Below are 13,524 nucleotides of genomic sequence, written 5' to 3'. Positions count from 1 at the left end.
TAATAATAATAATAATGTTGCTGTTGAATGTTAAAAATCTTATTTAAAGAACACATTTCTGTCACGTGAAATTGTTACATCCTATATATTTAAAAATTTGGAAATTAAAATAATTTTTGATACTGGTAATCTAACTGGTGATGTCATATCTAGTTAAATGAGACTATTTTGCTGATGGATCTGTGATGTTACAATCCTTTCACTGACTAATGACCAGAGATTCTCTATAGCAGTGCTCCCAAACCTGTTATTGGATATCCCCTTAATGGACCCAAGTATTTGATGTGTTCCACCTCAAGCACACATTTAAAGCTCTTTTTCATATAATTAATTCCTTATTGTTATCTGGCTATGTTCCCATAGATTGCCATATTCTCCCCTGTAGGCAAGAAAAAAGACTTGGTGTCACTGGGAAAGCCCTAATGTGCTTTAAATCTTATCTTGCTGATTGATCTCAATCTGTTAATTCCATAACTTTTGGTGTACCTCAAGGATCCATGCTGGGTCCTTTGCTCTTTTCTCAGAACATGCTCCCCCTTGGGAACATCATAAGCAGACATGATGTTAACTATCACAGCTATGCAAATGATAAGCAACTTTACTTATCTTTTAAACCAAGTGAAGTTGATCTGCTAGTCAAATCTTCAAGACACAAAGGCTTGGATGACCCAAAGTTTCCTCATGTTGAATTCTGATAAAACTGAGATGCTTAGGTTCCAAATCTCTTTAAATTCCCCAAATATATATAGTTTCTCTGTCTCTGCAGTTATTGAAAACCTTGGTGTAACATTTGATTCAGATCTCTCCTTTCAGACCCAGATTAATAATGTCATTAGAGTGGCCTTCTTCCACCAGAAGAACATATCTAAATTATGGAAGATGTTATTCCTCCAGGATGCTTAAAAAATGGTTCATGCATTTGCAGCCTCCTGGCTTGATTATATATTTCATTGACTGGTTGCAACAATTCAGCCCTGAAATATCTCTGAAATATTGTAGAGAATGCAGCTGCTAAGGTTCTTACTAGAACTAAGAAATGGAAAAATATCAGTCCAGTGCCAGTCCAAATTTAGAATTGACTATAAGATCCGACTGTTAACTTATAAAGCTTTAAATGGTTTGGCTCCAGAATACCTTAGTGAATTATTTATTCCTTACTCTCCTCTAAGATTACTTGGTTCTCAAGATGCTGGTCATGTGAAAATTCCATGCATAATCTAAGACTACAATGGGAGGTGGAGCCTTCTCTTACAAAGTTCCTGTTTTATGGAACCCTCTCCCCATGTATGTGCAGGCTTCAGACACACTCTGTCTTAAAGTGTAGACTTAAAACTTATCTCTTTAGCCAATAGTTAGCCATTCCTCTAGTCCTATGTCCTGTTAAATGGTCAAGTTTAATCTGGACTACTGAGTGGGCCAGGGCATACTTTCAGAACTTCCACTCAAACCAGCAGGACCAGATACAGCACGTGCTTATCAAATCTAAGCAGCACTTGTTAGTGGGCTGTTTACATACATCTGAGGTGTCAAGCAGGCCGTTATAGAGCTGACAAAATCAGTTCATCTAGCGTGAAGTGTCAAACTGGCCTGAAGAGATCTGACACACTTGGTAGTTCAGCCTTTTTGCACGAATGTTTGATCTGAGTTATCCCTACAGGGTTAGAGCATACATTGAAATTGAGTTGGGGCTGCAGTACATTTACTTTGTTGACAGTCTTTATAGTGCCTAATCTCATAATCGCTGTTTCTTTTTTCCTTGTCCCTCCTTTGTCCTGAGTTCACAAAACGCTCCAGCCTTGTTTCCTTGCCTGAGTTCCCAGGATTGCTCCAGCCCTGTCAATCACTCCATGGCCACGGACCGCTGCAGCCCTGTTCCTTGCCAGTTCATGCCTTGATTCAGCCTGTAGCTCCAGATGAATTAACCAGACCCTCTAAACCGCACTATACTATACGATTTGGACCTCTACTATTCCATTTAGTTTATAGCCTCAGCTGTAACCAGCTGAACCCATTTTAATTTCTGTGATTCTGTCATTTATTATATTCCATTCTCCTAATACTTTACACCAGGCCGGCCAATGGAGCATGGCCTTCCCCTCAATAACCAGGCTCTGCCCGAGATTTCTTCTCAGGGAGATTTTTCTCGCCACCGTTTGAAGATTTTCCTCCCCAGTGGAAGTTTTTTTTTACCTTGTGCTTGCTTTTTGGGGGTCCAGGCCTGGTTTTTGCTGTTTTACTCTGTTTCTTGCTCTTTTCACTGCTACTCTTTTCACTGTGTCTTTCTGGTAGTTCTCTGTAAAAAGCACTATACGAATAAAAACTGAAGAACACCTGATACAACTAATAAAACTCTTGATTAGTTGTATCAGGTGTGCTTGAGGTGGAACACATCAAATACCTGGATCCGGTTAGGAGTACACCAGGAGAGTTTTGGGAACCACTGCCCAATAGTAGTGCAGCCCCAGGGGCCTTATAAAATGGTCTTATGTTCAAATTGTATCTTAAATAGTGGCTTACACAGAAAACCATGACTGAGTAATTATTTATAAAATCCCCCTTTGACGTGGATATGATAGTATCAGTATCTCTACATGGAGTTTCCACTAGACGCAAGTTAATTACGAACTGTTAAGTCGAGTTACTGCACGTTTGATGGCTGTGCATGAATCCCCTGGCTGTGTGCACACATAAATAATTAATACAATTTAATTGATAATTGATAATGTTTTAGGTATGAAGAATGCAAAAATCATGATCCCATGTAAGATATGATGAAATGTCACAAATAGCCTGCTGTATGAGAAAACTATTATTCAGTCATGGCTGCACTAGCATTATTGGTGTTCAAATTGAAGATTGAGACTTATATATCACAGGTGCGTAAGATGCAGATACAGCACTTAAAATCAACGTGAGCAACTGTTTTTTTTTTGTTTTGTTATCAATTACCTTTATAAATCAAGGGTAAGCACAACTCGGGACATTATTTTAAGGTTACGTTTAATCATATATTCAATAATATGTTTATCCATGAAGCTCGAGGACCTGTATTCTTGCAGCATCATAGACTTGATTGCTGGCTTTGGATTGGGTTAAGAAGTAAAACGTCTTACTGGTAGAATAGACGTAATTCCACAGGGCACAGTAAGTGCTTTCTTTGGCTTAACACTCCCCCGTGTGGTGGAGGGTCATACTGGCAGGAAATGACTTTAAAAATGGAAACAAAATTGTTTACAATGCATGCCATATTTCAATGCTTTGTAAGGAGTCTTATGGAACTGGGATCTATCTTGAATGATCTTGGAACTTGTGGGTTGGATTCCCAGATAGGGCCTTGCTGCTGTACCCTTGAGCATGGTACCTTCCCTGAATTGCTTCAATAACATATCTAGCTGTATAAATGGATTGTAGCCTAGGTTAAAAATGTATTGATGTAGGTCCCCCTGGATAAAAGTATGAACTAAATACTGCAATTTATGTGATTTGACTTTGGCAGTCCACGGTTGGCTGCATTGTTCAGACACTGCAATTGCTTATGATGCAATCATCTTTTTGAATTGTTTTTTAAGTTATTTTTTTGCATAGTTCTAACATTTCCTTTCAACTTTTTTGTTATTCCCATATATTTCAGTTTTCTAAGATGAGTGTTTCTTTGTACTGTGCCTAAGTCGAGACGGTCTTAACCTGAGACATTCTTAGCGACAAAAACCATTGCAGACTGTTAACCTACATTTCAAGCAGGTTTCACAACTGCTGAGCTCAGGAAACTTCTGCTTCTCTTTAATAGAAACAAAGAAGAAAAAAAAGAACAAGGCAGTAAAAGAACGCATTGAGGTCTCATCACTTCTTAATTTGCCCCTGTAAAGCTCTGATGATGCTGTTACACATCACTGCTCGCTCAAGCCTCACGCTCACGATCAGTAAGGTGAGTCTGAATATCTAAAGACCAAAAAAGAAATTATATTTAAAAGTTTTGAATCTGAAACCTATGCTTGGTGGTCAGCTGTCTATTTTATGTTTTTTACAGCCTCATTTGAAAGGGCGGCTTCTGATAAAATAGATTAAATGAAATGGAAGCAAAATCAAAATGACTTTATTTCTATTGTGTCAATATCACTGTGGTGACTACAGAAAACCGTGAGAGATTATGGATTCCTTTAATAATTCTAAAGCAGTACTGAAGTGCTGGTCTGTGAATGATAATTAGCTTGACAAATATCCAAGTGTGACTACTGACATTGTTGAGAGACCTTGGTACAAAATATCTTCCATGGTCCACATCTTAAATGCCTTATAACATATTCAAATCTTTAGTCCTTTTCTCTTAGAGCCTTCACTTTTTGAGGCTGTTTGTGCTTTGTGTTAACAATCCTGCAGTAGTGTGGGGGGTGGGGGGTTTTGGGGGGGCTTCGTGGAGCAGTGGGGGTGGTAGTCAGGTAACCAGAAGCTGGATGACAACTGTGGTAGTCAATGCACACAGTGCTTCTGAATTGCATCAATGAATATCCGGTTGTGTAGAATTAGTGATATCATGGCAATTGGAGGATTCTCAAGGAAGCAAAGAGCTTGGGAACCAAGCTCTATTCTCACAGTCCACAGTGCTATGCTGTTCCTTGTTAAACAAAAGGACAGACCCGTTGTTGAGGTGGAATGTCCTGATATAATACTCCTCCTAGTGAAGTTACTCTGTCTAACAGTCAGGATTGCTACAATATGTAAGCTGGGCCCCATTTGTATGGTCCAGCACCTACATGATGCAGCGATGATTCTGGTGATTTCAGTGAACTAAACAGTCCATCCTCCTAGTTTATTTTGCTCCCGTCATTTTTACACTGAGTACAGCACACCCATGCCCAGGGCCAAAAAACGCTTTCTTTTCTTGCAAAGCCCTTATTTTTAAATTGACAATATTGTTACTTTGGTACATCAATTTTCAATGTCGTACAAAGATTAGACCATCATCTTTGGACAGAGCTCAGTGAAACCTGCGGGGTCCTTCTGTTCACAGCACACTTCTGCTTCTGATTTAACTGTGTGTCTCGTGGTTGTGAGAAACACCTTCTGGTTTGGGACACATTTCTTTACATGTATATTACTTCCTGTTTTTTAAAATTACGCCATGGAGAAAATCCATACACCAAAATAAATTTGCCCTTAAGTGTACAGTGCATTTGCATTACATGATCAGTTTACTGTACATTCCATTGCCAGTTACAGTGTACGCTACATGGTGTTCTGCAGCAATACAGTTTCATTCTTAAGTTTACATAACATTGGGTTTATGTTACATTGTCAGTTACAGCACATGCTACATGCTGTTCTGCAGCAATACAAATTCATTAAGTTAACATTACATTGATTGCTTACATCACACTGTCAGCTACAGTGTATGCTACGTGCTGTTCTGCAGCTGTGCACAGTTCCTGTAGCAGCTGAATAGAGCTGAATACTGTATGTGAAACCACAGGAAGGTTTTGCATCAATATGAGTAAGCGCTGTGTTTATTATTGGCACTCATTAGGCGGTAAATTAGTGCTTGTGTGTAAATGCTCAGCACTGCATTTTATGGAGCAGAGCGCAATACCATCAGAGGCCAGTTTCAAAGCTTTCCACTTGATCACTTTTGTCCAGGTGCACGGGATCATGGAACTGATTTTGTTTGGGTTGACTGTAGCCCTGCATCTAAAAGACACACACACTCAAGGTAAGAAAAAAACTGTCTACACAAAAATGACAGCTCCCTTATTTTGTAAAAACACAAAAGGGCATATTATATTGCAAAGAGCTGCATAAACATCAATCGTTTTCCTTTTAGTAACTATGACAGATTGAAACTTAATAACCATGAAAAATCTACACAGTGGATATTGATGATGCAACTTTTTTTGTGCCTTTGCAAAACAGGGATTCAAATGAAAACTTTTGGAACGGGAAATAATGTATCTCTCCTGTGCTCAAATAGAAGATGGAATGAATTAATCTTGGTGAGGTGGGAGGTTAAGAGAAGAGATGGAAGTGACTGTTTTGTGGCTTTGGAATTTAAAAATATTACAAGAGACAGCACCTGTGATTCCAGAATAACAATACAACAAAGGGGAGATGGAGTGGTTTTACAAATATCCCCCTTCAACTCATCTGATGAGGGCAATTACACTTGTGAGACTGTCTCCTTGCATGGACCTGAGGCTGCACATTTTAATGTGAAAGGTAGAGTATGTGCAATACTCTGCACTCTATATGCTGCATATTCAGTGAGTACATTCACATAGTTTATTGAACATTACCGAAAGTATTTGCCAACAGTGCCAGAAAAAGACCTTTATAAAAAATGTGAAAAAATTAGCTCACTTTTTTTGTCATTTTAATTCTTTGGGATTTATTTGGATTGAAATGGCTTTCTATTTACTATTTGCTAACAATATACATGTAAATTAAACTGGACTTACAGTGTATTTACATGCAGCTGCATGGCCAAGTCATACATTGCAATTAATAGACATTATTCTGCCTTTGCTGGTTTTTCGCCTGAAAGCTGAGTCTAATGTGAACACGTCCGAGGCTAAGCACCACCGGCCTTCGCCAGCTGGGACTGTAATATGGAGCGTGTGCGGCTCTGTAGCCCTCCTCACTTTGATTGTGCTTTCCTCTGTGATCATCAGGAGAAAACTACAGAGGAAAGGGAGGTAAGAGCATCAACAGTATATCAACAGCAAATTATTTTTCATTTCATTTGTAAGAATTTATTGCATCTATGTAGTATAAAGTGTTATACTTCATTGTGGTCATACAGACCTACATATTTGTAGCATTATAAAAACATACTATAAACGCTAGATTACTTAATGCAATGTGTCACTGTTCTGTTTGCAAACCCAACCCGTAACTATGAGCTGGCAAAATAATATTATTTATGCTACGCAGTTTTGATCGTAAAACTATTTGGTGAAAATATGCTTATCATTTCTTACTCAAGCACATTAGAGTTGAAATAAACAATATGAGGTTAAAGGGCAGACTGGCAGCTTTAATTTGAGAGTATTTACAATTATATCAGGTGATTTTTTTACCCCACGATGGCCTGCTTTACTGGCATTGACATTTATTTGGTCCTAACAACACACACCAAATGCTAATTCTATACCTAGAATCCATGGTAGGCCTTTCGCTAGCCTCCTTATGTATGAGCTAATGATGCAACAACACACAGCTGGTCAAGAAACAGCAATTGTCCAATTACGTTTGCTCCCCTAAAATGGAGGGACTATACTAAAAAGGAATGAAATTCCTACACAGATCACGCAATATGGATGTAAATACCCTGTGATGCCAGGAAGGGAACTGAGGTGCAGCTGCCAAGGGGGTATCACTACCCCTACACATGGGTATGGCCACAGCTGTGGCTCATTGTAATCATATCAGCTGTGGCCCATTACCTAATTATGGGTTCTATAAGAGACCTAGCTTCCAGGCCTATGGAAGGAGTGTTTGGACAATGTTTGGGAAAGCTGGGCTATTCACAGTGTGGTGGGTTTGTGCCAGTATTTTCATGGATTTATGTTCCTTTTTCTTTGAAGCGCTTGGTTGTCAGATTGGCTCTTTCTTCTTTTCTTTACGATTTCTAATGTTTTAAGTGTTTTTGAACTAGTAAAAGGTGGTAAGCCAAACCATCCAGTTGGTTTTTCTGTCTGTTCACCACATGAGCAGTGGCCAGTCCTGCCTCACTACCCATAAATTAAAGCTGACAGTATGTACTTTATCCCCGTATTCACTGTTTGATTTCAAATCCAATGTGCAGGAGTACAGAGCCAAAAAACAGCAATTGTGCCGCTGTCCCAATAATTTTGCATTTTATTTATATTTGGACTGGCAAACATAGATATTTAGATCCATGCAAACTATATGAAGGTGGAAGACTTGTATTCAATCAACATTTGTCCTTAACTTTCACTTATTGGACAAATACAAGAGTCACTTTTGTCAGTACAATAAAAAATAGAGAATTATTTCTAATTGTGTCAGTGAAGAAAAATATTTAAGTTGTTCACAGTTAATCATAATTCGAAGTCATGTGTTCATGTTAATTAAACCCAACTAAATTGAACTGACAAATCTTTTTTTAACACACAGGAAGAAACCAGGCACAACTGAAAGAGTAATGTTTTCCACTGAAGAGGTACAGAAACAAAAGCTTACAGTGATTACCAATGGTTTTGAATTTTGAACAAATTACTTCTATACAAGCATGTTGTACTCACTATTAGTGTACAAATTTGAAACTCATGGTTACTGTACATAGACAAAAATATTAATACAGCATTGTCTGTTTTTAATATTTTCAGACACATGTGATTTATAGCAGCTAAAGACGTCCGACCTCAGAAAGGAACATTCATTTGCAGAAAGAAGAATGGATGTCATGTCCCAGGAATCTGTGTAATTTTCCCACATTCCCACAACATGGCGTGTCGGGGGTTCTTTGGCAGGTTGGCAATGAGGGTTTTCTTTTTTTTACTTTTCATTTTTAATGGTTATTTTTTTTTTCTAATGGTTATGCTATGCTCATTAATATTGTTGTGGCATTTAAAGTAAAAATGCCTGAGGTTAACCTACTGGTGTAAAATTTTAATTCCAACAATAAAAGTCTCTCTTGCTTTCTCTCTCTCTCTCTCTCTTCCCACATGGATGCCATGAATGACACCTTTGTGTCTAGCCTAAGGTAAATCTAATTTGCATGATCTACTGTATCTGTGTATAGAAAAAAGCCTTAAATTTGCCCATCACAAGCACACCTCATCTGTAACAAACAAATTCTGTAATGTGAACTCAGAACCGACTCAGAGGTAGATTTGCATATATATTATATTTATTACAAATACTATATATAAAGTTTTTGGCATTCATTTAACTAAAATGAAGCCAAATTTAAAACAGGGAATCAGCAAACACCAGTTTATAATGTGTTATTAGACCCGTAGATGACGGGCAACGCAGGTACAGAAACCAACGCAGAGTGAAAAAAAACACAAACTTAAAAAGGGAAAATTAACAAAGACTTTACTTAACAGGGAATACACAGGCATAGTAGAAACATATAAGTCAGAAACAAAACACATTCAGAAACACAAATAAAACGCTAGAACATACATACAAATACAATTCAGGAACCAGCACAAGTCGGAAACAAACACAAAGAACCAGCACCTGAGTCAAGGGGACAAAGAACTTACTTAAATAGACAGGGGTAACAAGACACAGGTGAACTCAAAGAACAATCAAACCAGAGGGAAGGGAAAACGAGAGGCAGGTGGGGACGGTGATTAAATAACAAGACAATAAAATAATTGAAAGCAGTAATACAATTAACCAACAGGGGAACGAGCAGGACACAAAACAGAAGTGACGCCATCTGGCGGCCCAACAGGGAAAAACAGACAGAAACACAACCATGACAGCACCAAACAGGGAAGTGAAACATTCATCTAAAATTCTTTGTTACAACTGATGCCAAAGTTAGTGCCCGTCTTTGCCAAGGGGCCTAAGGGTGCAGGAAGTTGCATGAAATCTATAAAATGTGTATGTTGATTACTCCACAACCTAAACAAATATTTCAACATTGCAGTACATAAGGGACATGAGGCCTGAGGGGGCACGCACCAAGTTCAGTGAAATTTGGCCATGTGGGGGCGCTATTTTATTTATTTATTTATTTATTTATTTATTTATTTATTTATTTATTTATTTATTTATTTATTTATTTAACCTTTATTTAACCAGGAAATCACTTGAGATTAAAATCTCTTTTTCAGGGGAGACCTGGCCAAGATAGCACACCATTACAAAGTTACAAAAATTAGTTATGCCAAAAAATAGTCATCACAACACCAGTTCCTTAGATAGGCTCAGATTGGCACACTTCAGAGCATAGTTTCCAAGCAGTATTGTTTTTTCTATCATTATTGTCTGATAATTAATGAGACACACTACACATCCAGCAAAATTGCAGGCACCGAGACATATGCTAATAGCAGCCAACACCAGTGCACACAGACTGAAAGACCACCACACTTCCGCCCTGGAGTCCCCCCTCACTTTGGTGAGATAGCGAACAAACACTGTCTTTCAGGTTTCCGTGCTGAAACCAGGTAAAATGGTTTTCAAAAGACACATCTATGCTTTCATTTCAATTGTTATTGTGGGCTTTGTTCAAGGTAAGTCCATTTTTATTGCTATGGTTTGAGTGATGATATTAAAGTACAAACATTATTTGAGACTTGAGAAAATTAGAACATCTGAAGCAGAAAGAATGCAGGGTAAGACTGCATACACTGTTTATGACATCTTTCCTTCTGTTTTTGGCATAGCTCATATTGTTTATGTAAGCAGTGTTCACCTCTTTGTGTCACAGGTTGGTTCGCTTGTTTTCACCTTAAAATCAGCAAGTAATATAGGCCCAAGTACAAAGTGAAGTTGGTGAAATGTACAATCAGCTGGTTTCATTGATCAATTTGCTGAGAAACAACAAAAAACCTGCAGACCCCTTGGCTCTCTGTGGTATATATTAACATGAATTTCCTATACAGAAAGTAGAAGTGCTCAAGACTGTTCTCAAGACCAAATTTGGATGGTCAGTCTTGTCTTGAACTCAGCTGCCCTTTTACTCAGTCCTGACATGGTCTCCTTAGATGAGGACACAGATTTTTTTTCCTCAAGACCAGTCGGGAAATTAGCACGCTGAAAAAAGTTTTGACCCTCCCATAAGAAGCCAGCAAAGACTATACCTTAATTACAATATACGATTGCTAAAATGAGACTTAATGAGATGTAGGCCTATAGACTAGTGGTTTTCGAACATGGGGGAGATATCGTCTTCTACACTTCAATAAATACATTGATAAACCTTTAAAAGGCATCTTTTTCTTGAGCATTTGCCGGATCACCACAAAATTTGGCCGTGCATCATCTTGAGAGTACTGTGACCAGATGTTATTTAAAAATAGAAGCTAGGTCAAACAATGTGGCCGCTGTAAACAAACAAATTTGAAAGTGAAGGCACCAAACAGGGAAGTGAACCATTTATCTCAAATTCTTTGTTGCAACTGATGCCAAAGTTAGTGCCCGTCTTTGCCAAGGCGCCTAAGGGTGCAGGAAGTTGCATGAAATCTATAAAATGTGTATGTTGATTACTCCACAACCTAAACAAATGTTTCAACATTGCAGTACATAAGGGACATGAGGCCTGAGGGGGCACGCACCAAGTTCAGTGAAATTTGGCCATGTGGGGGCGCTATTTTATTTATTTATTTATTTATTTATATATTCATTCATTTATTTATTTAACCTTTATTTAACCAGGAAATCACTTGAGATTAAAATCTCTTTTTCGAGGGAGACCTGGCCAAGATAGCACACCATTACAAAGTTACAAAAATGTGTTATACCAAAAAATAGTCATCACAACACTAGTTCCTTAGATAGGCTCAGATTGGTACACTTCAGAGCATAGTTTCCAAGCAGTATTGTTTTGTATCTTCGTCTACACTTGTGCTGTACTTAATACAAAATAAAATGTGGGAATAACAATGTGATGATGTGCTCCTTCCTGCCCAGCATGACTACATTTTAAATGTGTTAATTAGTCTACTTTCACCTTGCTATTCAGTCATTGAATAGGCCTAATGATAGAGCTGACTTTCGGGAACCCACGCCAGAAAGGGAAACAGAGGAGGGGGGAGTGGGTGGAGAACTTGGAGGTTACAGAAACCCAGGAGACAGTAACTGCGGCAAGAAGCAGCCAGTTTTGCAAAAGAAGCTTGGATCTACTGCCTGGAAGTCTCAGATCAGAGAAACTTTCCAAGCCTCGCCAGTTGTTGTTTTTTTTTTTTTCCTTTTTTTGCATCTACATGCGAAAGTGACAATGGGGTTCATTAAAACAAAAAAGAATAAACCAAAATGGCAACTAAACTCCCTAAAAAGAGGCAGAGAGGATGCTTGAGTAAGTCGGAGAAGAGAGTTCACAAATTGCTTCCTCCATCGATGTAGAAACACTGTCCAATTTACATGTGAGAGTGCGTCCTTTGCAACTTGAACTCAAAGAACGACAATGAGACTAAGCGGTTAGAAGTGACACTTTTAACAGCTTAGAATGACACCTGCAAAATATTTGAACCATGAGAGAGGATTCACACTTTTTGCTCCTGTTGCTTTATTCCCACCCACCCAGAGAGCTGTTGTTGAGTGTTCCACTTCTACTTGACTGAAAATACAGGAGCAGTACTGACAGCAGACTCATTAGCACTGGAACAAGACTGAACAATATACGGCTGGACCTCTCCGGCCGACCAATTGTGTAACTTCATAACTCAGCCGACCAATGGTGGAACTTCATCACTCAGTCACTCGGTCAGTCACAGACATTCACGTTTGTAGGGCTGGCCCCGCTGTTGCAGTCCAGCCAAAAATTTTATTTGAAGGACCGTCAACAGTTTGTTTAATTCATTATTAATGTTCAAGATATTGTATTTTTAAAAGGAAAATTTTAGCCTTTATATTTGCTTTAATTTTCTTGTAATGGGGAATAGTGCAATCTTAAATGTTTTCAAATGCAAGATATGAAGAAATCCCATTGGCTGAATTGTACTCATATCATACGGTTTGAACACTGTGGAAGTATGATTCTAAATGTGCACCATACAGGTGCGTTATTGCATAATAATAATGATAATAATAATAATAATAATAATAATAATAATAATAATAATAATAATGTTGCTGTTGAATGTTAAAAATCTTATTTAAAGAACACATTTCTGTCACGTGAAATTGTTACATCCTATATATTTCAAAATTTGGAAATTAAAATAATTTTTGATACTGGTAATCTAACTGGTGATGTCATATCTAGCTAAATGAGACTATTTTGCTGATGGATCTGTGATGTTACAATCCTTTCACTGACTAATGACCAGAGATTCTCTATAGCAGTGCTCCCAAACCTGTTATTGGATATCCCCTTAATGGACCCAAGTATTTGATGTGTTCCACCTCAAGCACACATTTAAAGCTCAAGGACTATTTAAAACAGTTGTTGATCTGAGTAATAATTATGCACCTACTAAACCTCAAATTCCAGCTCCTTCTGACAGTGATGACTTTTTTTTTTTTTTCAGTAAAATAACTGGAATTAGTGAAAATGTATCTGTCTCCACACTAGTCAGCGACAGTTTTATTGATATCACAGACTTGCCTCGCAGGTAAGGCTTGAATCCTTTACTCCCATGCTTCTGAGCAAACTAGTCAAATTAGTTTCTTTTTCTAAATCATCCACTTGTACTCTTGAATCCATACCCACAACGCTATGGAGCTATTGCCCTTTCTTGGCAAACCTCTTTTTCATATAATTAATTCCTTATTGTTATCTGGCTATGTTCCCATAGGTTGCCATATTCTCCCCTGTAGGCAAGAAAAAAGACTTGGTGTCACTGGGAAAGCCCTAATGTGCTTTAAATCTTATCTTGCTGATTGATC

The 13,524-nt window shown here is 38.1% G+C and overlaps 1 protein-coding gene across 2 annotated transcripts; it reads left to right on the top strand.

Moving 5' to 3' along the window:
* Positions 1-3,429: 3,429 nt before the first annotated feature.
* On the top strand, positions 3,430-8,663 carry LOC118222515 (cell surface glycoprotein CD200 receptor 1-like). Of its 2 annotated transcripts, XM_035408160.1 has the most exons (6): positions 3,432-3,925; positions 5,632-5,704; positions 5,905-6,207; positions 6,533-6,683; positions 8,128-8,173; positions 8,340-8,663. In XM_035408160.1, the coding sequence occupies exons 1-6, from the start codon at positions 3,872-3,874 to the stop codon at positions 8,361-8,363; spliced, it is 651 nt and encodes a 216-aa protein (XP_035264051.1). In that variant the 5' UTR covers positions 3,432-3,871; the 3' UTR covers positions 8,364-8,663. The 2 variants fall into 2 exon arrangements, with proteins under 2 accessions (XP_035264050.1, XP_035264051.1); XM_035408159.1 differs by having other exon boundaries at positions 3,430-3,925; positions 8,128-8,663.
* The last annotated feature ends 4,861 nt before the right edge of the window (positions 8,664-13,524 follow it).

Source organism: Anguilla anguilla, chromosome 3, assembly GCF_013347855.1.
Source record: "Anguilla anguilla isolate fAngAng1 chromosome 3, fAngAng1.pri, whole genome shotgun sequence".
In the NCBI taxonomy this organism is placed as follows: domain Eukaryota; kingdom Metazoa; phylum Chordata; class Actinopteri; order Anguilliformes; family Anguillidae; genus Anguilla; species Anguilla anguilla.
This window is presented reverse-complemented; position numbering and strand designations above follow the sequence as displayed.

What these genes read in the sequence shown, in the direction of transcription:
- LOC118222515 (XM_035408159.1), top strand. Translation starts at nt 3,872, where the DNA reads ATGATGCTGTTACACATCACTGCTCGCTCAAGCCTCACGCTCACGATC. An exon ending in TCACGCTCACGATCAGTAAG is followed by an intron (nt 3,926 to 5,631) that starts GTGAGTCTGAAT and finishes ACTTTTGTCCAG; the next exon opens with GTGCACGGGATCATGGAACT. An exon ending in AAAAGACACACACACTCAAG is followed by an intron (nt 5,705 to 5,904) that starts GTAAGAAAAAAA and finishes TTTGCAAAACAG; the next exon opens with GGATTCAAATGAAAACTTTT.